This window comes from Diadema setosum, chromosome 4 (assembly GCF_964275005.1).
Source record: "Diadema setosum chromosome 4, eeDiaSeto1, whole genome shotgun sequence".
Lineage (NCBI taxonomy): Eukaryota > Metazoa > Echinodermata > Echinoidea > Diadematoida > Diadematidae > Diadema > Diadema setosum.
The window spans coordinates 6,215,017-6,241,213 of record NC_092688.1 but is presented as its reverse complement, the minus strand read 5'-3'; the positions used below and the strand labels follow the sequence as shown (position 1 = coordinate 6,241,213).

Below are 26,197 nucleotides of genomic sequence, written 5' to 3'. Positions count from 1 at the left end.
ATTATGTATAAAATTTCTAATGGAATGCTTCCAGAATATGTATTGCAATAATTTGAGGAATATGTAACAAATTATTTTCTGAGAAACAGTATGAAAAAAAAATGTATTGTATAAGGAAAAAACAGAAGTTGGAAAAAGAACTCTTTCCTTTAGAGGAGTCTAGAGTTGGATTCAGTTAGCCTATGACTTGAAAAGTAAGCTCTCTCTCACCAGTTCCAAACGAGCTCTTGATATATCTCTGCTGTAGCCTAACAACTGCCCAGGATCTTTTTTTTTTCCTCTTTCTCTATATTATGATATTGTTGAAATAAAATGTTGCCGTAGGTATTTCCTCCGTTTTTCTTTTTTGTATAGCATTTTTTTAATGTTTCGTTGTTTTTGTTGTTACCTGACACTTGTTACATTCTTTGTTATTGTGTATGCAGTTGTATGTATTTTTGCTATTTTTATGTTGTTAACGAATTTGCAGAAGAACAGCTTTGCTGCATCAAATTGCCGTGATTAGATAAAATAAACTGAAGTGAACTAAACTGATGATTACTTTAAAAGTTTCATGCTCTTCTATGTCTTTTAATGAGGATAAACATGACTCAAACATGATCGGACGGGTCATTGTCAAGATCAACATTATCATCACTGTTCTTAACGATACTATTCTGAAGTATTTTCCCAATCTCTGCGAAGTAATCATTGAAGTTTTCAGTCAGGGTTTTTTTTTTTTCCGCAATGTATCGGACTCCATCTCGCCCAATTTCATCTATTCTTTCATAGCTTTGTTTCTTATAGGCATGACATAACTTACCAATTGCCATACATCACTAGATTTAGGGTTACTTGTCTTAATGATATTGACAATGAATTCTCTCTTATAGCTTTACGTATTTTGATAGTTACACAATTTCTTGCCTTTTTATATCGGTTCCAGTCATCTTTTTCGTGGGTCAGTGCAGCTTTTCGTGTCAACTTGATTATTTCTGACCTTTATTTACAGATTATTATATACATGGATGTCTTAGTCCCATCCACTCTATTTTCCTTGCTTTTTTTTAGTAATGTTGATTGTCACCTTGAATCATTCAATATAAACTGCATTTAAGTTTAATATTACCATCTCTGAATTAGTGAATGTTCGCTTGGGACAATGCATATACCAGACAGTACTACATGAATTTCTTTTGTTGCAGAAAAACACAATCAGAATACCCACAAAAAAACATATCGATGCTTGGTTTTTCTCTCATAAAATCTTGAAAATAAAAGCTTCTGTCATATGCCTCCATATTTACATTGGCACGCAGCCGCAACTATAACTCAAGTCCAACTCTCGCGTAAACTCTACCCTTTCCTATTGTTCTCCCCTTGTTTTCTACTCTTTTGTCTTCTCTCCCTTATTTTGCCTGTTGTTTGGCAAAAATACCTATGTATGTTTTTGTTTTTGTTTTTTCTTTCCCACCAAACCATATGTATAGGAAAACTTGAAGTGTATATTGATTCTTTTGCCTATTTGTTTTACGTGTTTATTAATATCTAAGTATAATTGGAGCCCCTATCTATAAGCATCACTTCTCCTGGGGTTTCCACCATCAAGTTTGATTGTTTTTGTTTTGTTTATGTTTACTTTGTATATGATTATGTATCTTTGTGTGTCTCTTTCATGTATACTCCTGAAATGATGATGAATAAACTGAATACCGATACCTTTTGCATATTATGTAATTAAGGCATCAGTTATGATATTATAGTGTTTCTTACGAAAATCAAAATGTCTACCTCAGACATTTTATAGTGTGAATTCATTTTCCTTTACTGCATGATGACTGCACTCGGATTTAAACAGATGGCTACTTTAATATGATAAACTGATACATAATGAAGCATTTTTTTTTTTTCGTGAAGCAACATTTGATGTGGTGCAGCGATGAACGTATTTCCTTCTACATGTACATCCATGTTTATATCGATGCTCTTTGTATATTTTGGAGCTATAGCAATGTACATGAAATCTAAATGTCTGCTCTTAAAGTCAAAATGTTTGACTAATGCATTTAACGCGTATATTTATTTCATACCATCGCACTGTTACTGCTAGGAACAAGCTTAGTTTTAAAACAGATGGCTGCTTCAACAAAAAAAAAAAGAAGAATATAAAAAGAAAATAAACAAACAAATTCAGCCCACTCACTGCATTGCTATTTCCGGAGACAAGCATCATATATTGTAAGATTACGTAATGTGCGTGCTACTTTATTCATGTATTTTACAACTTGCTTCATCTGTTGGTACAACGGCGAACAATGATCTCGAGGTCGACGCCCGACCTGATCTTTGGACTTTCCAAACTTTCTGGAGAGGTATTTTTACCTCGTTCCGGGCTTCTCTGTCTCAGCCTCTTTCTATTACTCACCCATTGTCAGCAAGATGAATGCAGAATTAGGCATTTACACTCCAACATAGGCATTTACACTCCAACGAAACTCCCATCCCTTTTGCAATTCAATCGGTTGAGCCCCCACTATTCGCGCGCCATTTTCCGTTGGCAGTATATCTTGCTTGCTCCACTTCACTTATACAACCCCACCTATATAAGTTGTAACTCGCTATGCTACCTTGACTTTTATGTTAAAGGTATCTGAGTAGCAGGAAAGGACCTTAAGTGGCGTTGTCACGATTGTTTTACTTTGTTACATGTATCCCAACGAATATAGCATACAAGGCATATAGAGTATGAGTGATTATGATGAAAGTGTGGTTGGTCACCACATGCTCCTCCAATGTATTTCTTTATTTTTGATTCTTCTGTAGCCTCACCACATAACGTGATGATCACGATTCAAACTGAGTTTAATTTCAGTGCAGTAGATGAACAGATTAAGCCATATATATCAAAATTCAAATGATTAAAATCCATTTGTGTTTCATTTCAGTACAGTAAATGAATAATTTAAGCTATACATCCCGTGTTAATGACACAGTAGTATTAAAAAGATAATTAAATCGAGGTCCGCACACATATCACTTTACACGCTCGGCAACGTCGCTGAATTAATTTGATAAGTATTTATTTTGTGTATGAAAGATATTTTTGTGACTTGTCGGCCTCGACTTATTCTGGTTTTACTGTCACAAATACATGAATAATATTGTTGCAGTCTCTGAGTTCACTGTTCGCATCCAACAAAAGGTTACGTTTCAGTCGATACACAAACCAACAATGTAACTGAAGTCGACGTATCATTTTGTTTAATTGCTTGTTAGCAAGAATGTCTTTATAGTATAGCAATCCTAGGCTGTTACGTCATTGTGTGAATACCTCGTCATTGCTTTTGTTATGAATGATTGTTAGTTAAAATAGCTGTTAAGGACTTCAAACTTAGATACTGTACCCTCCCATTTTTCAGTGACAACAGCAGCTATCAATCTGCTGTATCACAACCAGTTCTGACCAGTTCTTCTCTTCTTTCATGCTTTGTCTCCACAGCTTAATGTCTTATCTACCCGTATTCTACCCTACATAGCTTTCAGATTCTCATCTTCCCTCCGGTATTTGCCTTCATATCCTCCCTTTCCTCTCTACCCGTATTATACACGGTTATACCGAAACTAGTTTTCTCTTGTCCACCCCCCCCCCTTTTTCTGGAGTCTGTCTTTATTTCTTCCTCTTTTCTTTCACCTGCATTCCATCTCGACTCACTCTAATGTCAAACAGAATATTGTAAAAATGACACATTCCTTTCAGAAAGGAGATTGTATTGACATAATGATAATGTTTATTTCATTTCATTTCTCACTATGTGTAAGTCACACTACTTGCTAGGTCACCCCTAAAGCGTAGCATATTATTTGAATTTGTGTTTTTGTGTGTCTACGCTCAGCAGTCCTGTAGATCATGCCAATAATTTCGTTTCAAACGCTCCTCTATAGTTTGTTACAGCACAGCACGCACCGATGCACCTCATCGTATACAACCCGTGTATACGATGTGCACTACACTTCCCGTTGCACCATGATATGCTGCGATCACGTAATGTCATTCATTGTATATGGATTTTGATTTTGGAATAGATGACCAACAGCTAGTCAACCACACAAGTCTGTCTAATGTTATTACTGAAACCTGCACGAACGGCATTTTTATTCAGATATATCTGATCATCTACCGATTTTTATGATTAACGATGAATCTGTAATAACCCCAATACGCCGCCGCGCCCCCCAAACAATACTTGAAAATGCATAGAAGAGAAACACCACAAAATATTGATTCATTGAATCAAGATCTATTTGAAGAACAATGGAATGACGTCTTTGAACTCCAAGACGTTAATTCTTCTTATGAAATTTTTTTACAAAAATTATTAGATTATTATGACAAACATATTCCTTTAACTACCAAAAGAAATGGAAGGTAGAGCCCGGCAACCCTGGATTACTGAAGGTCTTATACATTCCATTCTTACTCGAAACTGTCTTTATAAAATATCTCTGAGAAAACGCACTCCTGAAAATGTGAAAAGGTATAAAACATATAGAAACAAATTAACTACTTTAATTCGAGTTTCACGTAAATCATACATTTCAAATAAACTTGAATCTAACAAGGATGATAAAAGCGCTCTTTGGCGGACTGTTAATGAAATACTCAAAAAGAAACCTGTGGAATGTCCTGATAGTATTACTCATAATGATAATGTTATCACTAATCCTGACCAAATTGCAAATATTTTCAACAATTTTTTTGTTAATGTTGGTCCTTCTTTAGCAGCATCAATTCCCATAAATGATATCAAAAATTATAAAGAATATTTACCTGAAAATAATCAAAATTCTTTGTTTTTTACTCCAATTAATAAATCTGAAATTATTGATACTGTTCGATCTTTGAAATGTAGTAAATCCTGTGGACCTGATAATTTGAGGGTGAATTTGTTGTAAAAAATAATTTACCCCCTAGCAGCCCCTCTCACCCATGTATTCAATCTATCCCTACTTAATGGCAAATATGCAGACTCTTTTAAAATCGCCAAAGTTATTCCCATCTATAAAAGAGAAAATCCATCAATGGTGAAAAATTATAGACCCATCTCATTGTTGCTTGTTCTATCGAAAATTTTAGAAAAAGTAGTTTACAAGCGTCTTTATTCGTTTATGATTGAAAATGATATATTAAATGCGAATCAGTTTGGTTTTAGGAAAGGATTTTCTACCGATTATGCTATAATCAAATCTGTCGATATTATTGATGCGCTTACTAAAAAAGAACACATAATTGGAGTTTTTATGGATCTTAGTAAGGCATTTGACACTATTGATCATGACATTTTACTTTAAAAATTACAGAACTATGGCGTGAGAGGGATTACTTTGTCATGGTTCAGAAGTTATCTAAGTCATCGCAAACAATATGTTGCATTTAAATCTAGTCACTCATTATACTCTAACGTGTCATGTGGTGTCCCTCAGGGATCTATCCTCGGGCCCCTACTTTTTTTTTAATTTACATTTATGACATCATCAATTCCTCCCCTCGTTTGAACTTCATCTTATTTGCAGACGACACTAACGTTTTTTACTCCCATAAGGATATTGCAACACTGATTGATACACTTAATATGGAATTAGGCGATACAATTGTATTTCGAAATGGTTTAGAAGTAACAAGCTTTTATTGACTATTAATAAAACATGTTTTATACATTTCCATACTCTTCAATCCCAACCCACCCTTCCTAAAAGTATTTATATTGATGACATAAACATTGCTGAGAAACATTCAACCAAGTTCCTAGGAGTGACCCTAGATAGCAATTTAACTTGGAATACTCATGTCCAGAATATTATAACAGCAATATCTAAAACAACTGGTGTTTTAAGGAGAATAAAGTATTTGATTAATGATCAAACTTTAATAAAGTTATATAACAATCTATTTTTACCATATGTAATGTACTGCAATATTGTATGGGGCAACTGTAGCAAAACTAAATTGAATACAATTTTTATTTTTCAGAAAAAGACTCTTCGTGTATGCACACACTCAAATTTCTTGGCTCACATTGATTCTATATTTCATCGCCTAAAAACTTTAAAGGCTCATGATATACATATACACCTAACTGCCATATTTATGTATAAACACACTCGAAATTTATTACCATTTTTTCATGATGCCTTAGTAACCAATGACCATATTCGTTCATACCCAACCCGTCGTTCCCATGATTTTCATGTAAGTAATCCAAAGCTTCTACTTGCTCAAAAGTCGATTAGACATTACGGTCCGGATACATGGAACACTCTTCCTGAGGAGTTGAAACAGTGTGCCTCCCACTGTTTTCATTTAAAGCAAACTTAAAGAAGCACATTTTATTACAGTATACTTCAAATACAAATTAAAAACAAATATCTATTGTCATATGATTAATGTTGGTCTCCCAACATCGCATATCGTTCCCTCTTCCAGCAAACCAATTCGATTATTTTACATTCCAGCATATCTGCCCTTGTGCACTTTCTAGCACTTGCACGCACATCCACCACCATCACACATTAGAGTTTATTTTCCCCTGCTATCTTCGCAGCAGAATTTGTATTGTATTGTATTGTATTACAGTGTATTACGAAACTAGTATACGTCCCTACTTTTTCCTCTGGCCGGCCATCTTTTCAAGCTATGTTTACAATGGCGGCCCTCTGAATAATCGCTCCATGATTATAATTGTTGTTGCATAGGCATGCATACTTGATATTGTATCATTAATTACCTTTTATATCTTTGTTTACCCAAGTCAAACGACTCTGTTTTGAATTTATTTTGTATATTTCCCAAATGTTCATGATTATGTGCCTTATGTATATTGATTTGCAGAAAAAGTATCTATCAAACAAATGTCGGCGCCGCAGCCTGCACGCGACCTGCATGCGTACAGTCCGTATTAAACTCGTAATCTCTCGATATAGCCAAAGCAAATCAATCCCGTGAAAGGTGGAACCCACCATTTATAAGGATCGTTTTGTTTGACTTTGTTATTCGATATCTTAGCCATTTCAAAAGCGATTTTCAATTTAAAATTGTATGCTCTTGAACACTTCATACATTAGTTTTTAAGTATGTCGCAAAACGTAAAAAGCTGAATCCTCACTTCAGCCAAATCTATACCATTCTTTAACAGAACGTAAAGCAACCATTTCGCAACAAAGCTTGAATAGAATAATTCAAGCAAAAACAGCAGTATGACATAAAGCAACGTGCACGGCGGCATGACCAATAAAACACTGATATGGCATAGATATAAACATAATTGTATGGTAAACATAAATGAATATTCAAATTGTATTTTAAAAAGGTAAAATGTATTAAATGAAGTATAAGCGGACAAACTAAATACCTTGCTTTAGGCTCTGGAAAGGTGAAGAGTCGACTTGTATACTACTGATGTCTGAGAAGTGAGTGAAAGGGGTTTGCGTGCAGAAAGAGGGAGTAGTGCGTCGTGGAGGGGTGAATACAGAGCTTCGAACGTTGATGGCGCGAAATATTTGGTGCTATACCATCAGAGCCAGAGTTATACAGAGCTTATCAAAAAAAAAAAAAAAGTAATTCAACTTTGGAGGGCTGCAATTTCTTAATTATCAGTAATGTTATTAAGAGCACAATGTTGGTTGTAAGGAAAGAAAAACTCTTCTTCTTTCCATTGATACCTAATCATGTTGACAATTGTCATGCGTGACTGAGCACGTGGACTTTAAAGACAATTACAAAACGCACTTTTTCCAAGTTTGCATGTTATTGTGAAGAAACAATGCATGTCTCACTGCATGGATGAGATCTGTCAATGAAAGTTGCCAAATAGGCCAGCCTGTACGAATGCAGGTTCGTGTTTAGGATTTGTGTGTATAATGGTTCGTGTTAAGTTTTCTCCTAACAATTTATGGTCCATAACCTTTAACATGGTCTTTTGTCCAATAACTTAGTCTCTCCCACAGAGGCCAACCCACACAATCCATTTTCTCTGTTTCTTATTCAACACATAGCTCCCAGTGGCAAACCATTTCTTGAATAGAAAGAGAGTAAACTTGGTAAATGGATAATGGTTTCGCCTTAATGGGAAGGACCAAGTTATCGACAACGTGGCCTGTTGAAGGTTATGAACCATAAAACGTTCGAAGAAACCCTAAAACACGAATCTGCAGTGGTGCAGGCTGGCCTGATGGATGATTCGACCACTTTCATTGACAGATCTCATCCAAGCAGTCAGACATGCATTGTTCCTTCACATGAATACGCAAACTTGGAAAAAGTGCATTTTGTCATTGTTGTCTTTAAAGTTCATGTGCTCAGTCGTGCATGACAATTGTCAACATAATTAGGTATCATTGAAAAGAGGAAGAGTTTGTTTTATAACGAATTGGACGTGATGTCTTTAGCAATTTTACAAAACCCCTCCCCTTTTTTTTTAGAATAGAGTAATTAGGTATGTCTTTGAGACTCCTTTTCTTTTCATTAACCCTGTACACACTCTTCACTAAATTAAACTCTGAACTCTATGAAATGTTGGTATAAGTCATAAAAAAGCGTGCCTAATGAACGTGAAAACTTTCAGTCTAATCTTATAATCCCTTCGTAGTGTTTATCAAAGATATTTGTATGCTTCTTTGCGCAACATGCAACTTGGTGAGATTTAGGACTTGAAATTTCAAAGCCTCTTTTCTCAGTATAAGACTCTTCTATCAAATGACAGATTAGGAAGGATCAGTTGTATTGAGTTATACATCAATTTAAAGCTTGGAGTCTGCTCTTTAGAATCTGTCGTTAATAGAAAAATCCATGTCTGTCGACTTTGTGTTGATTTGAGATGCAGGGTCACATACATTGTGATGCATAAAGAGGAACCCAGGGAAAACAGGAACGCCGGGTTAATGCGAAACACTCCGTCTAATCCTATTAAGGCCAAGGGGGCGGGGGCACATTGTACAAGTACTGGGGGACACATTGTACCCTCTTCTTTTCCTTCAATTTTATTGTAAACATTTTGATATATAATTTACCTACGTGTATGTACGATATTGCTAGTTCCAATGGCAACCATTACGGCGATGTATAGTATGGCAATCCGCCAACAGTAACTCTCTTTCCCAATTTCAGAAGAATGGAATAGAGCCGGGAGATTAATTTTGAAAGTTAACCCTTATTCCCATATAACTACCAGTGATGTTCATTTTAGCTCAGGGTTGAATGCAGCAACCAAGACAAAAAATTCATCTGCTTTCATTCATGTATAAGATTATGAATGACATGGCTCCCGAATATATGAAAGATATGTTTAAGTATAAGACATCATCATACTCTCTCCGTAATCAAAACGATTTACAGTTACCACCGCCTAAAACTAATTATTGAAAGAGATAATTCTCATACAGAGCTGCAGCAGCGTATAATAACATACCTAATGACTTACGTCAACTTTCCTGTTTACCTGTTTTTAAGTTCAGTTTAGACAGAACCGAAGTCCTTTCCACTTGATTTTTATTAATGCTCCGAACCTATGAACAATACGTAATAATATGGTATATATGTATTCACAATGTATTAATGTATGTACCGTTCTATTTGTGTTTGTGTTATGTTTTATTCTATTATCAGTCCTTGACTGTGTTAAATTTTTGTGAATAGGGTCCCATGGAAGACCAGAAGTGACTATCATTGTCACAACTGGAAATGGGCTACCTTCAATTTGTTTTTCTTTTCTTGACCTTTATGTATGGAATATGTTGATTTTATAGTACGGAAATAAAACAAACAAACAAACATCAAACAAAATAAACAACAAACGAACAAACTTGAAACGAGACTGGGACGGCAACAAGACTAATTGAATGGAAATACTGAATTGACGATACGATAGGGAACAAGACTAGTATTAGAACGAGATAAAAAAAAATACACAAGAAAACTTAAATAAAAACAACTCACTGAATTTCAACGTAATTGATAGAAGCAACCATTATTATGTGTGTGAACATATGGGAGTGTCTTTTGCAGTGACCGCATCCTATTCGGGAGCGTTTCATGAGCATTGCCCAGGCTAAGATCCCGAAATTAAGGTAAACAATATCAAAGAGTACACATGAGTAATGACTTTTGAGGAGTATGAAATTTCAGTCCGTTCATGACGATTATATTACCCGATTGTTTTTCTTTTACAAATTATGATCATTATGTATTTTCCAAGAGAAATGCAAAATATTGTACATCACTGAACTCAAAAAGTCTCGTTTTTGAACGTTGACATTTGGTTGAGTGATTACTTATTGACTCACCCAATCAGTCACTTTTTTAAATTCTATAAGAACTTTTTGAACAAGTTCATCGATATCGTTACGGGCAAGAAATACACTGGTATCATTGGCAAAATCTATGAAGGATAACACTTCACATACGGAAGAAAAATCATTGATATTATATATATATATATATATATATATATATATATATATATATATATATATATATATATATATATATGTAGACTGCGAGAAGGGGTCTCGACCATTTACAGTACCAGTGTAGCTCCTTCATTATTTACATTCAGTGTGAAAAGAAGAGCAAGGTGGACGTAGCTAGGGTCAACGTGCCTGTTTAATGCCGCCGAGCTTTCGGTCCCAAACTCTTGCGCCTTTTAGAGCTTGTACTTAACCTCAACTACTTTCAGTTTCAAGGCAAAGTATACAAGCAAACTCATGGGACTGCCATGGGGACCCCCTGCGCTCCTTCATATGCAAATCTGTTCATGGGTGACTTAGAGCAGAAACTGATCTTCTCGAAAACCAACACCACAAGCATCTTGTCAGGCAGTTGGAAACGCTTCATTGACGACATCCAATTCATATGGCTAGGATTACCACGCACACTGTCAAACTTCCAACTGTCCTTAAATGAAGCGCACCCCACTATCAAATTCACATTTCAGTCATCCGACACTGAAATCACCTTCCTTGACACATACCTCCTACTCCACAATGGCACCCTAAACACAGAAATCTTCACTAAACCCACGGACACACATGCATACCTTCTACCCACATCATGCCATCCCAAACACACATTCCACAGTATACCATACAGCCAGGCCCTCAGAGTGAGACGCATCTGCTCTAACCCAGAAGACGAATCGCATCATCTCGAAGAACTTCGCAGCCACTTCGTAAGACGCAAATACGACCCACAGACCGTAGATGATGCCATAACAAGAGCAAAACAAAAACCCAGACCTGAACTCCTCACCTACCACAAACGTAGAAAAACACAAAGACCAATCTTCACAGTCACGTACAACAGAGCCACGGAAAAAATTCCACGCATCATCCAACAGCACCTCTCAACACTACAGTCGTCATCATCACTTCAGAAAACTTTCCCCGAACCCCCTCTCATCTCATACCGCCGACCGAGATCACTCCGTGATATCTTAGTTAATGCAAAAGACCCGAAAACACAAACACACCACCAACACACAGACATCCACCCTCGCTCTGGCTTCTACAAATGCAAATCAAACAAATGCATCCTACACAAACACATTACAGAAACAAACTCATTCACGAGTACCACCACAAATCGCACATACCCCATCACAGACTACATCGATTGCAAATCAACCTGGGTCATCTATCTACTGACATGTACACTCTGCAAGAAGCAATACATTGGCAAAACAGAAACCACACTCTACACACGACTCAACAACACTCGCTCAGAAATACGAACATTCAACACACAATCAAAACACCTCCCATACACAAGGCACTTCAACCTCCCAGAACACAGCCTGAACTGCTTACAAATCACTGCCATTGAACTAATCAAGAAGAAGACCCGCCCTGTAATTCTAAATCGTGAATCCTACTGGATAGCCACACTAAAAACATTACAGCCAAATGGCATCAATGTTGATCCCTAACCAGCAGACCATGAACTGCACATGCGCAACAATGTGATGCGCATATGCAACCATACGCCAACCCACACATACACACACACACGAACAGACACACTCAACCCACACAGACACCGCCGCAAGCCTTTATATCCGCCATTAATAAGGTAAATCCTTTATTATGTGAACCGTTCATATTCTGTACCTTATGTAATATTCTGTTATATGTTATAATACAACTGTATGTATATGAATGGTTGTGGTATATTAGTATTATTTACCTCATTATACGGTAGCCAGATGATGACGCGTGACTGATGTAGTGTATTATATAGCCACTTACGTCTTGCAATGCTGCCACATGCTGTATTATCGTCGACAACATAAAAATGTCTAGTCTGATATTATTACAGTCGCCTGTCACACAACACATAAGATGAGGATACTGAATTGGTGTTTTTGTTATATACCTTCATCTCAATTAATAACACGAGTTTGATATGAAATGTATTCAATAATATGCAATTGATTATGTATATTATTATTGGAATATGTTATATACAGCTGTAATTACGGATTGATTGATTACACAGTTATTATAGACTCACGCCAGTTAGATTTATATAAGTATATATATATGAATATATATTTATTAGTGTAGCCATACGAGTGAGTCATTTTTGTATCGTTACAGCCCTGATGAAGGTCCGTTTGGGACCGAAAGCTCGGCGGCAATAAACAGGCACGTTGACCCTAGCTACGTCCACCTTGCTCTTCTTTTCACACTATATATATATATGTATATATGTATATATATATATGTATGAGATTAAAACCTAAAATGGGATTAAGACCTAAAATGGCATTAAAACGCTTTATCCTGGCGAGGAAAGCGCTATATATATATATATATATATATATATATATATATATTTATAGTGAGTATATTACAAAATATAACTAGAAATGTCGCTTTGGCGACTGGTATGCCTCCGCCATAATGCATGATTTTCCCAATAGGTCTAGATAGTACATGTGGACAATGTGTGATTACATTTTCACAAAATTGGCAAAATATTGAAATGACAACTTTGTCACAAATGTGTTGAATGTTCACCTTCCTTGACCTAGGTTTAATTGGATGAATAGGAGAGCATGTATCTAGGGATTTAAGGACTTTAACTTGACTTTGACCCATTCATACATTTAGGCATTGAGTAATTTTCAAGGTACAGGTGTGGAGAAAAAGTGCAATTTCTGAATTGAATAGTAAATTCTTACCATTTTCATCTGGCCCTTGACCCTAAAATTCATAAGATAATCGCTTTCAGGTAGAACATGCATAATATGTACTAAGTTTCAAGATAACTTGAGCCACTTCGAGATATGGAGGAAAAAGTTAGTTCAGCACTTTCACTTGATCTTTGACCTATTGACCTTTGAGGCAAAAAAAGAAGAAAAAAAAAAACTTTCCAGAGAATTTCTATTAGGTTACACATGCATACACCAAGTGTAAAAAAATAATAACCCTGCTGGCATTGCATGAATATGAGGGAAATAGTAAAATTTTGAAGTGTTGCACTTGACCTTTGACCCCTGACCTTTGACCCCATGAACCCTACATTCTCTAGATAATCACTTCCAGTCAGTACATGTATATACTATGTTCCATGAAGATACCTTGAACAATTTTCCAAGGCACGGAGAAAAAAAAAGAAGTTTTGATATTTTTACTTGACCTTTTGACCTTTGACCTTTGACCTCATGACCCAAACTTTCACCAGAGAATCTTAATTGGGTAATACATGTATACACTAAGTTTCAAGAAAATATCTTCAGGCATTCAATAGATATGGCGAAAATAGTGAAATTTCATGTATTTGACCCTGACCTTTTGACCTTTGACCTTTGACCTCATGACGCAAACTTTCACCAGAGAATCTTAATTGGGTAATACATGTATACACTAAGTTTCAAGAAAATATCTTCAGGCATTCAATAGATATGGTGGAAATAGTGAAATTTTATGTATTTGACCTTGACCTTTTGACCTTTGACCTTGAGCATGTGCACCCAAAAGTTGATAGGCACAACTTCACCCCCTAATACACATACATGCCAAGTTTCATTAGGATACCTCAACAGCTTTTGATAGTTACCTTGTCCACAAAATTCATTACGGACGGACGGAAGGACGGACGGACGGACGGACGGACGGACGGAAGGACGGACGGACGGACGGACGGACAACCCGAAAACATAATGCCTCCGGCACCACTTCGTGGCGGAGGCATAAAAATCTCCATCGCTTCGGTGATTCCTCGCATTTATTCCAAAGTTGATTTACATCCTTTGGGTTTATGTCAGGTTAATGTGTGTGTGTGTGGCACACATACACACAATATAGCTTCTGACCACACGAGCACAGAGTTTGGTATAGGGTAAATGATAATGGCAGGGCCTTTTGGTAGAGCAATGGCAACACTGGAGAGGCTGTACTGTTACGGCACATTTTGGTAAATTGCACATTTTGGTAAATTACCAAAATGTGCAATTTACCAAAATGTGCCGTAACTAATATGTTATACGGCACATTTTGGTAACTGCACATTTTGGTAAAAGAAATTTCCGATAGTGGATCTATATCTGACGGGATCAACTCAGTTACCAAAATGTGCAGTTAAGAGTGGACTTGCCAGCACATTTTGGAGAATCTGCACATTTTGGTAATTGAACAGAAAATCCATGGATGGGCTTGAAAGTTGATACGGCCAAGGAGTTAAGGTGATATGGTCCTGCAGTAAAGACAGGCAAGACACTTTTTTTTTTAGCTCACATTGCGATCGCTTTTCAGTACTTGGGCCCCTAGATGATTGGGTTGAAAGTTTGAGGGGTGCTGGCCAAGGTGGGAAAACACATTTTCATCTTCTTCTTCAGAACCAGTGGGCGAATTTCAATCAAACTTGGTGGGGATCATCCTTAGGGGGTTGGGTAATAAGGTTTTTCCTGTTGGGCATATGGCCCCCATGGGGAGCTCCCGCCCCCCCCCCCTCACATGGGGAAATAGGTAGATATTTTTGCTCCAGTGCAAAAAGCATTACACGCAAGACATGTTGTACGTGGATATCTTTACAGCTGAAGAATATAATTTGTTTATTGGAATACCTAGGGTATCCCCCTTGGATGCGGGGGAGGGGGGTAAATGGGGAAAACACATTTCATCAAACTTAATTGGTTAGGATCATACTTGGGGTAGGGACCCAAATTTGTAAGTAAGTGTGGGTCAAGTGCATTGGTATGAGATTTAGCACGCCAGGAGTAAGAATTCAATTAAGGTGATCAATTATTGTTCCAGGCAGGACTAGTAATCAGTGCTAGTAATTTTTTGAAGGGGGGGGGGGGCATTTTTCTGGCATAGATATGTCAATGTATTGAGTCCCTGCGCTGCCATGGCACTTTCATAATACATGGTCATGGGTGGCGATACAGTTTTAATTTATTTTTATGATGATTGTGGAGGAGCAGAAAGTTACCAAAATGTGCCGTCAATGTCCTGCACATTTTTGGTAAATTTACCAAAATGTGCAATTTACCAAAATGTTCCGTAACATGTAACCTGAATAACAAAATTAAGCACACACGTACTATTATGTTACATATTTATTGATATTCTTCATTCAAACTTCATCATTTAAACTTTTATCACCATCATCATTATTATTGTTGTGGTATGTTAGTCACATCTGGTGTAATCTCCTCTAGTCTGAGAAATTTTCAGATGATTGCATGAATTCTTTCTGTAATGGTATAGGTGAATATGTGACCATACATCACAAAACCAACAAAAATTTGCACACCTCGATCATAACTATGAAAGGACGAAAAAATAAGTTAGATTGGTCAACCAGGTCACTTTTTTATCATTTTCTGAAAGTGCAATGCTTCTCCTATACCCCGTTCAGAGTCCCACTTTGTCTAGCACAACCTCTAGAGGTTGTGCTGTGTTCACGCCAGACGACATGGACTGTGAACGGTCACGGCGTAAAGCGTCTAGCACAAGTCTGGAGTGAGTCTGGCGTGAATCTAGCGTGAATGTCGTGCTAGACAGCCTAGCATGACTCTAGCACAACAGAGGTTGTGCTGTGTTCACGCCAGACGAGGGGACTGTGAACGGTCTCGGCACAAACACTGCGTGAACATAGTCTGGCTTCAGACCCTTTGCCAACTGTACTCCTTTTACAAGATGCACCCTCCTCGGATTTTGTTGCCGCCCTTAATGAAGGCGCCGTTTTTGTCAAAGGATAATGCCTATCAGCTTAACCTGCTACTTCCTTTGTTGTTAGAAGCAGTAAATATTCTGAAAAGAAAATTAGTGTGAGAAAACGGTCTGAAAACCAGACTAGCGTAAACACAGCACAAACTTCCAGGGACAAGCACTGTTTGTGGTGGAAAAATGTCCTTCCACTGCTTTCCATAGAAATGTATGCGAACGTCACTCTAGACAACAAGGGGACTGTGAACGGGGGTCTCTCTTACCACCCACTGAGTTTGTATAAAAAATAGCTAGTTTTCATCTAGCATGTCCTCTAGAGGTCCTCCAAGACAGTGGGACTGTGAACGGGGTACTAGATAATTCTAAAATTTAGGATCATGGCATGAGGGTGGGAAATTATTTTTTTTTTCAAAGTTTCTATGTGAACACACTTTTTGATAAAACAATCTGATTGGTCTGTCTTATGCTGAAGGCTCCTTCTGCATTCCTTACGAATTCCTTACATGCTCTTCGCTTTAACTGTAATCCCCTTTGATATAGGATGATGCTGCTGTTTGACAGTAACTGTTCATGCGTACAGTGTGTGCACAATTTAAACTAAATCCGATATTGCCGTGGGACGTCACTTCTGTTTTCGTCCTATTCATTGCACAAAGCACGGCTCGGGAAGATTAGGCCTTGAATATGTTGAATATCCCCTTTCTAATTCATGCCTTCATCCCCCCCCCCCCCAAAAAAAAAAAAAAGTTACGGAATAAAACAAACAAACAAACTCTTCAACAAAATTCTTCAAGTGAGGAAGCAATGATATCCCACGTCGCTATTGAGAAAATAAAAATACTGCGAGAGAAACCGCCCGTACCGTTTAAAGGGATCGGATCGTGTAGTTTTGGTTGAGACCTAATTTCAGGTTTCTAACATTTTTGATGAAATAATGAGAAACATCTTATGAAATATGAAAGAGCATGTAATTCCATGAGGAATTCAGCGTTTATTTCATGAAAATTGGTTTTGAAATGGCTGAGATATCCAAAACAGAGCGATTCTAATAAGCGTGGGACCCACACCTTATTACGATCGCTTTGTTTTACTTTGTTTTTGGATGCTTCAGTAATTCAAAACCCGATTTTCGTCAAATAAACTTTGAATTCCTCTTAAAATTGCATGCTCTGTACTATTTCAAAAGTGTTTTCTTGGTATCTTGCAAAAAGTTAAAAGCCCAATTCTCATCTCCACCATGTACTATCCTTTTAATACGGTGCGTGGTTCATCTATTCTATACTCAAGATTTATGATAAGATAACCCCAGCCACCTCGATTTATAGAGGTAATGCTTACGTAAGAGTATTAGAATAGGAGAAGAGAGAAAGGGAAAGAGTAAGCATGCATGTATAGATCGATGTACAAATACATGATGCATTTACTATGAAGATAGCGGATGTATTTGCTGTTTCCATTCGCAAAATCATGCAGGATTGTGGCGACAGCTGGTTTAGTATCAAGACTTCCTGATGGTTGACGCAAGCAACTTCGCAAGTTTAGTGAAACATGGCTTTTCCTACTCACAATACAAGTTAGCACATCTCTCATAGGCTCAACTCTCATTATGAGTATGCTCAACTCTGCGGGAAACTTGTGCCACTTGATTTTTATTTTTAGGAGTACTGCCTGAAAATGTAATAACCGTATATATCATAACCCAGCCTGTTTCATAGCAATGGCATTTAAGCTTCAAATGACATGGGGTAAGTTCTCCAAACAACGATGCAGGTTTTGGGAAATATGGTTCAGTATGTAAAAAGTGGCTCAACTCTCCTGGATCTCCCCTGCTCATATGCACTCATTCACACACTGCGTAGAAAATCACTACTGTCCATCTACATTTAATTGATGACCTTTTTTTTTTTATTCCGATGCAACGACAATTGCCATGCACGTCTTCAATATTTGAATCATTTCCATCACCAAATGACACTGCGTGACTTTCCCACCACATCGAAATAATATACGAACCAACCTTCACAACCAAAAGTAGAACAGTAGAGAAGAACTAGAGTAGAAGTACAAGTAGAAGTAGAAGTACAAGTGTACAAGTAATGTTATAAAAATTGTGTGCTTCCTCCAGGGACCCATCTTATAAAGACTTGTGATTGATTTCTATTACAAGTGGCGTAACTACAGGGGGGGGGGGGCACGTGCCCCCCCCCCCCATCCGCTGGTTGAAAAAAAAGGACAAAAAAAAAAACCTTACAAAAATGGTAATTCAAGGGTTAGTAAACAGCTTTTGAAATCGACATGAAAGGGTGATCAAGAAATAATTTTTCTACGATTTCTTTTAACCATAATTAAAGAGGTATATAGTGTGAAACACTGTTCAATAATATAAGCAGGATGGCGCAGTGTACTCAGAACTTCCGAACGGCAAAAAGAATCGCTGCAATGTTGCGCAATGTGATGTAGAATGTACACCTTTGTACCTCACGCTTCGTTATATCACAGCTAGATCATTGATTTTGCAGGGTTGCTTTACATACTAATCTATATTAAAATGCCTTGCATTGCCAATAATAAGACTTGACCAGGGCTATTTCCTAACTTTCCATGTGTATAAAAAACACACACACACAAACACAAACAATGCTCTAAAGTGCAGATTTCTAACATCCTTCCCCCGCTTGGTCACTTCGACGCCCCCTCGTTGTTCATACATCCCCCAATCAACTGATTGACAAATTGCCCTACATCGACGTAAATAAGCACTGAATTGATCAGTGTTTTAGTAGTAGCCATGATAAAAAAGTCATGGGCGTACATACTCTAGCAGGATTCGAACCCACGACCTCCTGATCACCGAACAGGCGTCATCTCCACTAGACCACCGAGCTTTCGCCCGACAGCAAGTGTTGGTTCTAATCTAATAAATTAGAACCAACACTTGCTGTCGGGCGAAAGCTCGGTGGTCTAGTGGAGATGACGGTGATCAGGAGTTCGTGGGTTCGAATCCTGCTCGAGTATGTACGCCCATGATTTTTTTATCATGGCTACTACTAAAACACTGATCAATTCAGTGCTTATTTACGTCGATGTAGGGCAATTTGTCAATCAGTTGCAATGAAAACATCACGACGGAAGAACTTCATAAATTTTTGACACCTGTCATTATTTCTACCAACATGCCACCCAATGCCAGTGGGGGCCGCAAGAAGAAGGCTGATCAAGTTGTTGTAGACACTGTGGCTGCTGAGGACGCATGCGATGCCAACATGGCAAAAGAGGCCAAACAATATCTCTGGAAAGAGGAGCATCAGCAAATGTTGGCGGACTTCTGGGAGGATCATGCATCTAAATTGTATGACAAATCCCACGAGAAATTCAAAGATAACGCCTACAAGAGAGCAGCTGTTGAATCCTTCCTTCTCGATAAGAAAATATGTTTGAAGGGCAGCTCCTACCTACACGTGAGTTTATAATTAAATTCCATATACATTCATTTGCGTTACAATTAATAATTTCTTTGAAATATAGCATTCTTCAAATAAAAGTATAGTTATATAAATTCAATTGTGATGTGTGTGTTACTGTATGCATTTCAATAAAATGTAAATTCAACAAAATGCATATTATGTAATAAGGCCAATAAATGTGAGCGTGCATCTCAAAACCATCCCAAAAGCGCCAGACATGATTTTTTTAGTTAACATCAAATTCTAAAAGGAGATGTTTAGCTTTAAAATTTTGTATATCTGTGTGTCTGTGTCTGTATGTGTGTCTGTGTATCACTTGTGTCTGTATTGTATTGTATTGTGTTGTACTGCATTGTATTGTACTGTATTGTGTCTGTATATCACTATTAATGTATTGAGAAGATTCTGTTAGTGCACCAGGTATTTTTGCCTTTCATTTTTGTTTCTCTTTCTTTTGGTCCTACGTTGCATCCGTGCTCCTCATCTTTACACTCTGCTCAGAATTTGGGACCTACGCTCAACAAGCTCGCTTTTAAGTAGGTTCCGTCATATTTCTTTAGCGTTATACATAGAACCAAACGTACGATGATTGACCACTATGTTTTATATTCTTACATTAATTTACTGTACATCCAAGCCGGATATTATGATTCACTATGTTTTTATCATATTTGCTGTACATTCCTTCATTGAGAAGTATGAAAATAAATTGAAAATGAAATTGAAAAAAATGATTAGGTTCTGCGAAAACGGGAAGAGAACCCACGCTTTCCATTCGTTCAAAGAACCTACTGCTTGAGACGTCTCAGAGACGTCTCCTTGGTGAGACTGCAAGCCATTTTTGTCCCCGCCGAACGAGTCCGAGCAGGGGACTATGAAACGGGCTCCGTACGTGTGTGTGTCCGTGTGTCCATGTGTATGTGTGTCCGTCCGTGTGTGATCAAAATGTTCAATTTGCTACTTCTCTGTCATTTATGAGCCAATTTTGATTCTGTTTGCTTTATATGATAGCACTACATGGGAGCTTTGAAACTTCCACACAGAATTTCAGTTGTGACCTTTGACCTTGACCTTTGACCTATATTGTACATTTTGCTACAAAATGCTACTCCTTCGCCATTTCTAACCCGATTTCGATTCTGTTTGCTTTATGTGATGACACTAGGTGAGGGCTTCAAAACTTCTACACAGAATTTTGACTTTTGACTTCTTTGACCTTTGACCTTGATTTTTGACCTTTATTGTACATTTTGCTACAAAATGCTACTCCTTCGCCATTTCTAACCCGATTTCGATTCCGTTTGCTTTAAGTGATGGCACTAGGTGAGGGCTTCAAAACTTCTACACAGAATTTTAACCTTTGACTTCTTTGACCTTTGACCTTGATTTTTGACCTGTATTGTACATTTTGCTACAAAATGCTACTCCTTCGTCATTTCTAACCCGATTCTGATTCCGTTTGCTTTATGTGATGGCACTAGGTGAGGGCTTCAAAACTTCTACACAGAATTTTGACCTTTGACTTCTTTGACCTTTGACCTTGATTTTTGACCTATATTGTACATTGGCTACAAAATGCTACTCCTTCGCCATTTCTAACCCGATTTTGATTCCGTTTGCTTTATGTGATGGCACTAGGTGAGGGCTTCAAAACTTCTACACAGAATTTTGACCTTTGACTTCTTTGACCTTTGACCTTGATTTTTGACCTATATTGTACATTGGCTACAAAATGCTACTCCTTCGCCATTTCTAACCCGATTTCAATTCCGTTTGCTTTATGTGATGGCACTAGGTGAGGGCTTCAAAACTTCTACACAGAATTTTAACCTTTGACTTCTTTGACCTTTGACCTTGATTTTTGACCTATATTGTACATTTTGCTACAAAATGCTACTTCCGGCGGGGACATATATTACGCACCGCGTAATTTCTACTTTTCCTTGTTATGTTGGAGACGTCTCCGCGACTGCTGCGACTGATAAGTTGGAGACGTCGTGGAGACGTCTCCGTTGGTGAGATACGGCCTTTAAGATTCTGTTCCTATTCAGCCCCAAACAAGCAGACAGGTGTGTGCAGGAAAGCGCGTCTTCTACGTCGTAAATAGCAGTCTGTCTATTTACATTGCCCTTCAGTTTAGGTTGCTACATAATTACGTTATTAAAGAGACACACTACCCTAAGGAGATAATTTGTGTCTTCTACTGTACCATGTTTTCATTTACCACTCCAACGCCTTCATCGAATTTCAACTAAATTTGGTGACTTCTCTAATAATTGATATTGCAAACATTTTGATATCTGTGATCTAGCCGAGTCAAATATTGCTGGTTGCCAACCAGAAACTGACGACCATATCCAAAAGATTTTGCGTGTCTTTCTGTTCCAATTTCAGTTAACTATAATAATGAATGAAATTGGTTTTTTCTTGGTTGTAATTTACTGAAGGAGCAAAATACTGTAATTATTGTTGTGAATAGCTCTGAACTGGTCTTCTTATTACACTGTATCTCCTTTACTTTTCATGTGACATAGGCAACAAGCAATATATTAATAGAGATATTTGAAAAACAATATTTTCCTTTTTATTTTGTGTCATTAGGAATCTTTCACGCAAGTTTTGCCTGTATCATTCGTTTATCATTATCAATCTGCAAACTCAAAATTCCAATACAAAGGAAACATGAAATATATGATAACTATACATGTACCTATCCCAAACAATACATCATAGGCCTCATAATAAATTTCTTTATATTGTAATAGATAATGCCCTTGGTGATGACATTGAGAAGTTTAAACCATAATGAACAATAATGAAGTTTGACTTGCTTTCCGTTTGTGGCTAATATGAAAATGATATGTCCAAAATAAGGACATAATGCTGGGAATAAAGAAATTATAGAGAAAACTATGATTTGCGCATAATCATTTCCGATACATTTTTCATTTTGGTGGATAGTGCCCTCAATGGGTAACGTTGAAAAAGTTTAGATGTAGGAGCATTACATAGTTTTAGTTGTTCTACCTATGTGCCAAATATGACAATGATGTACATTTAAAAAAAAAAAAAAAAAAGAAGAAGTTATATGGAGCCATATTGAGCCCCTCTATATATCTTCTTTATTATTTGAGCCTGGAAGGGTCAAAATAGCTTAGGCTTCATACAGTTAACATTTTAAACTATGTTGTATCCCATTTAATCCCACACTTTAATGCTGACATTACTTATCTACACAATGTCTCCCTTATGCTGGATCTAGAATTGAATACACTTATATCATAATGACTATGTAAATTCCTTTGAGAAAAGTCTTGTAATTCTAGTTTGGTGTATTATATTTCTCTTAAAACTACATGGTTTCATTCAAAATAATGTGACATCATAACAGAGCCTTATTAATAATCTTTACAATGACAACTCACTTGCTTACATTATGCATTCTTGGAATGCACTGTATGAATATGAGGAAAGTAGAAAAAATTGAAATGTGAAATGTTGCAAAAAGGAGTAAATACATTATGTCAAACATTATTTTCCCCATTTTGTTTCATCCTTTCATGAAAGGCATGTGCTTGAAAAGAATAATTATGAGATATCATTAGATTCCCAGCTTCATCCATGAATTAAAGAATGCAGTAGTACAGGTATCTGCATATTTATATCAAACATAAGGTTGACCACAAAATCAGGTAATGTTTAGGGAATGGGAGTTTTTGAAAGAGCTCACATTTCAGCATTGCTTGTTCCCGTGGCTTTTTTAGTTGTTGTTGTTGTTGTTGTTGCTGCTGCTGTTGTGAACAGTACATTATCAATAGCAGAATTGTTTCGACTTTTCACTATTATCTGTCTCCATACTTAACTATTTTGCACATTTCAAGAAAACTCAATTACACACATGTACCAAGTGAGATGTCATTTTCAAGATAATTAATCATGCTTTCTTTTGATGTCATATTAGATAATGTCCGTATAACTATGATATATCAAACTTTTTGAACTTTAATATTTCAAGGGGTTTAAATATACATGTAAGTATGTATACATATATACACACATGCGTAGACAGACTGTACATTGACAATATTTTTACACATATCAAAGGTAACTTTCTCATTCCCTCGTTATCAAAAGCACAGAATGAAACTCCAGTTCATAGTTCACTGTACTTTACTTCACTACATGTATTCTGTACATTCTTGCATTTTGTTGCAATTCAATGATTCCATGGTTCTAACACACCCCTCAGACATTTGTCAATTTACAAAATAGTAGTCGTTGTACACATCTTAGATTACTATTAACAATCATTTCAGATGTTCCCAATGCATTCCTTCAGTAAGGTAAGACTATGCCTGTCTCCAATACATCGTTCACAAAGCTAATTAATTGAGAGACCAGCAGCTAAGACTGAAATAACGCACAGTCATAGTGGACAGCAACACAGATATCATAACATCACACTCCTATTATGACAGAATAGTCCCGTAACTCTGGTCTTACTTGCATTTCTTTTTCTGTTCATATATTTCTGCATCCTCATGTTATGAAGGCTATAAGCCAAACGCAATGAAGACAGTCATAGTGCAGTACATGGTGTAGGAGGAACTTTGATATTACCATACAAGAATTGATATTTTCACCAACAATGCCTCAGTAACATTCCATTGACATTGAAGATAAACAACAGCTGACTGGCTGATGATGTTAATTGATGCCGCTGTTACTCAGGGGAAAAAATTATATTTGTTCCAAAATGTCCGATGCTGTAGTTTGGGGGAAACCTGATAATGTAGAGCACATAATTTGTATGATGATGATCACATGGTAAAAGCGTAAGCTCATCTCTGCATTTTAAAAGAAATGTCAATAAACAACTAAGATGTGCAAATATAATATATTCAAAATCAATGTGTATTACTTAGATGTACACACACTAATAAATGAAGTATGTATTTTCCATCTGCAGGACAACAGGGTCATCAAATCAGAGTGCTGAGGTTTCCCAAGACTAAATCATCAGTTGAGAATGAGAAGGGAGTTAAGTTGTCTCGAACACCATGGTCCAAATTCATGAAGGTGGCACAATTGAAACCATGGTTTAAACCATGGACAATTTGTATGGAGCGCAAAGTGTCGCATGGCCTATTTCGTTACAAAATCAGTCATTTCGTCAATAAATGACCATTTCGTTGACGTTTTTGTTACGAAATGTTTTCGAACATTTTGTTAACGAAATGATCATTTCGTCGACAAAATATTGTCATTTCATCAATGAAATGACTGATTTCGTAATGAAATAGGCCATGCGACACTTGGCTCTCTATACAAATTGTCCATGGTTTAAACCATGGTTTCAATTGTACTACCTTTGTGAATTTGGGCCTATGGGTTTAGTGGCAACTTAATGCCCTTCTCATTCTCACCTGACGAAATTTTGTCTTCTACATGAAAATCACTGTAATATATCATTCTGTAAACAGAAGTCTCAAGTCATTGAAAGTCTTATCAGTGCTGACAAATTTTCTGACCTACACTTAAAAATCTGATTCATTAACTTCATTCGGTACACTGTGATTGAATTCTTTTGCTTTACTGGATTTTTCCCCCATTTTCAAGAGCACCAGGATTGTTGTGCTAAGCAAGTATCTATGGTGACCTTGATGCTAAAGTGCATTTACATTGAATCTACATCCACAAATCAGTGAAAGTAAACTACCACTTGTAAAGATCATTGAAAATGTGATGCTAACAGTTTGAAATCGGATGACTTTCCAACATCACAAGATTTTGCACATTACAATGTAATAATGGCCTCGATATCTCCTTTTGTATAACCTCTGCCAAAGGATTCTGTCAAAGCTGTTGTACGGTTCACTTGGCAATAATATCTGAGTCGCCGTGTATACACAAGCAACATATTTCATGGAATGATTCATGCAATATAAAGGAATGTTATTTTTTTTGTGTGTGTAAGTACCCAACATATCAAATCACTGTACAAAATTCTACATTGATAGAAAAATATTTCAATGAGTCACATCACCATAATATTGTGGTGTAGTACTAACATGAACGATAACAAACATGAAAGGAATGTAACAGGTTCTTGGTGATGCTAATCAAAAAAGTTGACTGTTTTTAATCATGTTACTTCTATGATCTTACTTTGACCGATTACAAACAGGTTCCATGTTTCTTGCAAGTACTTGATTTGAAAATAGGACACATAAAACTTATATCAAACTAAGATATAGAGACAATTACAACTGTATGTCTTATACAAGAAATTTGCAAGCAAATCTCTGTTTGACCAGACATCAAATACATCTGTATCTTCAAAGCTTAAAAGGAAATTCCAGATCAAATAAAAGTTAGCCTGAAAGGAAATATAAGCATAACAGAGTAAATGTGATCAAAATCACATAAGAATGAGTGAATTTATGAGATTGTAAAGTTTCACTAGTTTATTGAAAAACAGTTCTCAAACAGTCTATATGAATATGCAAATTAGCAAGTGCATGATACCA

At 36.8% G+C, this 26,197-nt stretch overlaps 1 protein-coding gene across 1 annotated transcript in view; it reads left to right on the top strand.

The window, feature by feature from the left end:
- The window catches only part of LOC140227444 (uncharacterized), an 87,153-nt gene extending 71,153 nt beyond the window's left edge, over nucleotides 1–16,000 (top strand). The window contains exon 2 of the mRNA XM_072307849.1: nucleotides 15,893–16,000. Within this exon, the coding sequence (XP_072163950.1) occupies nucleotides 15,893–16,000 (108 nt within the window). The remainder of the gene's footprint in view (nucleotides 1–15,892) is intronic.
- Nucleotides 16,001–26,197: the final 10,197 nt, after the last annotated feature.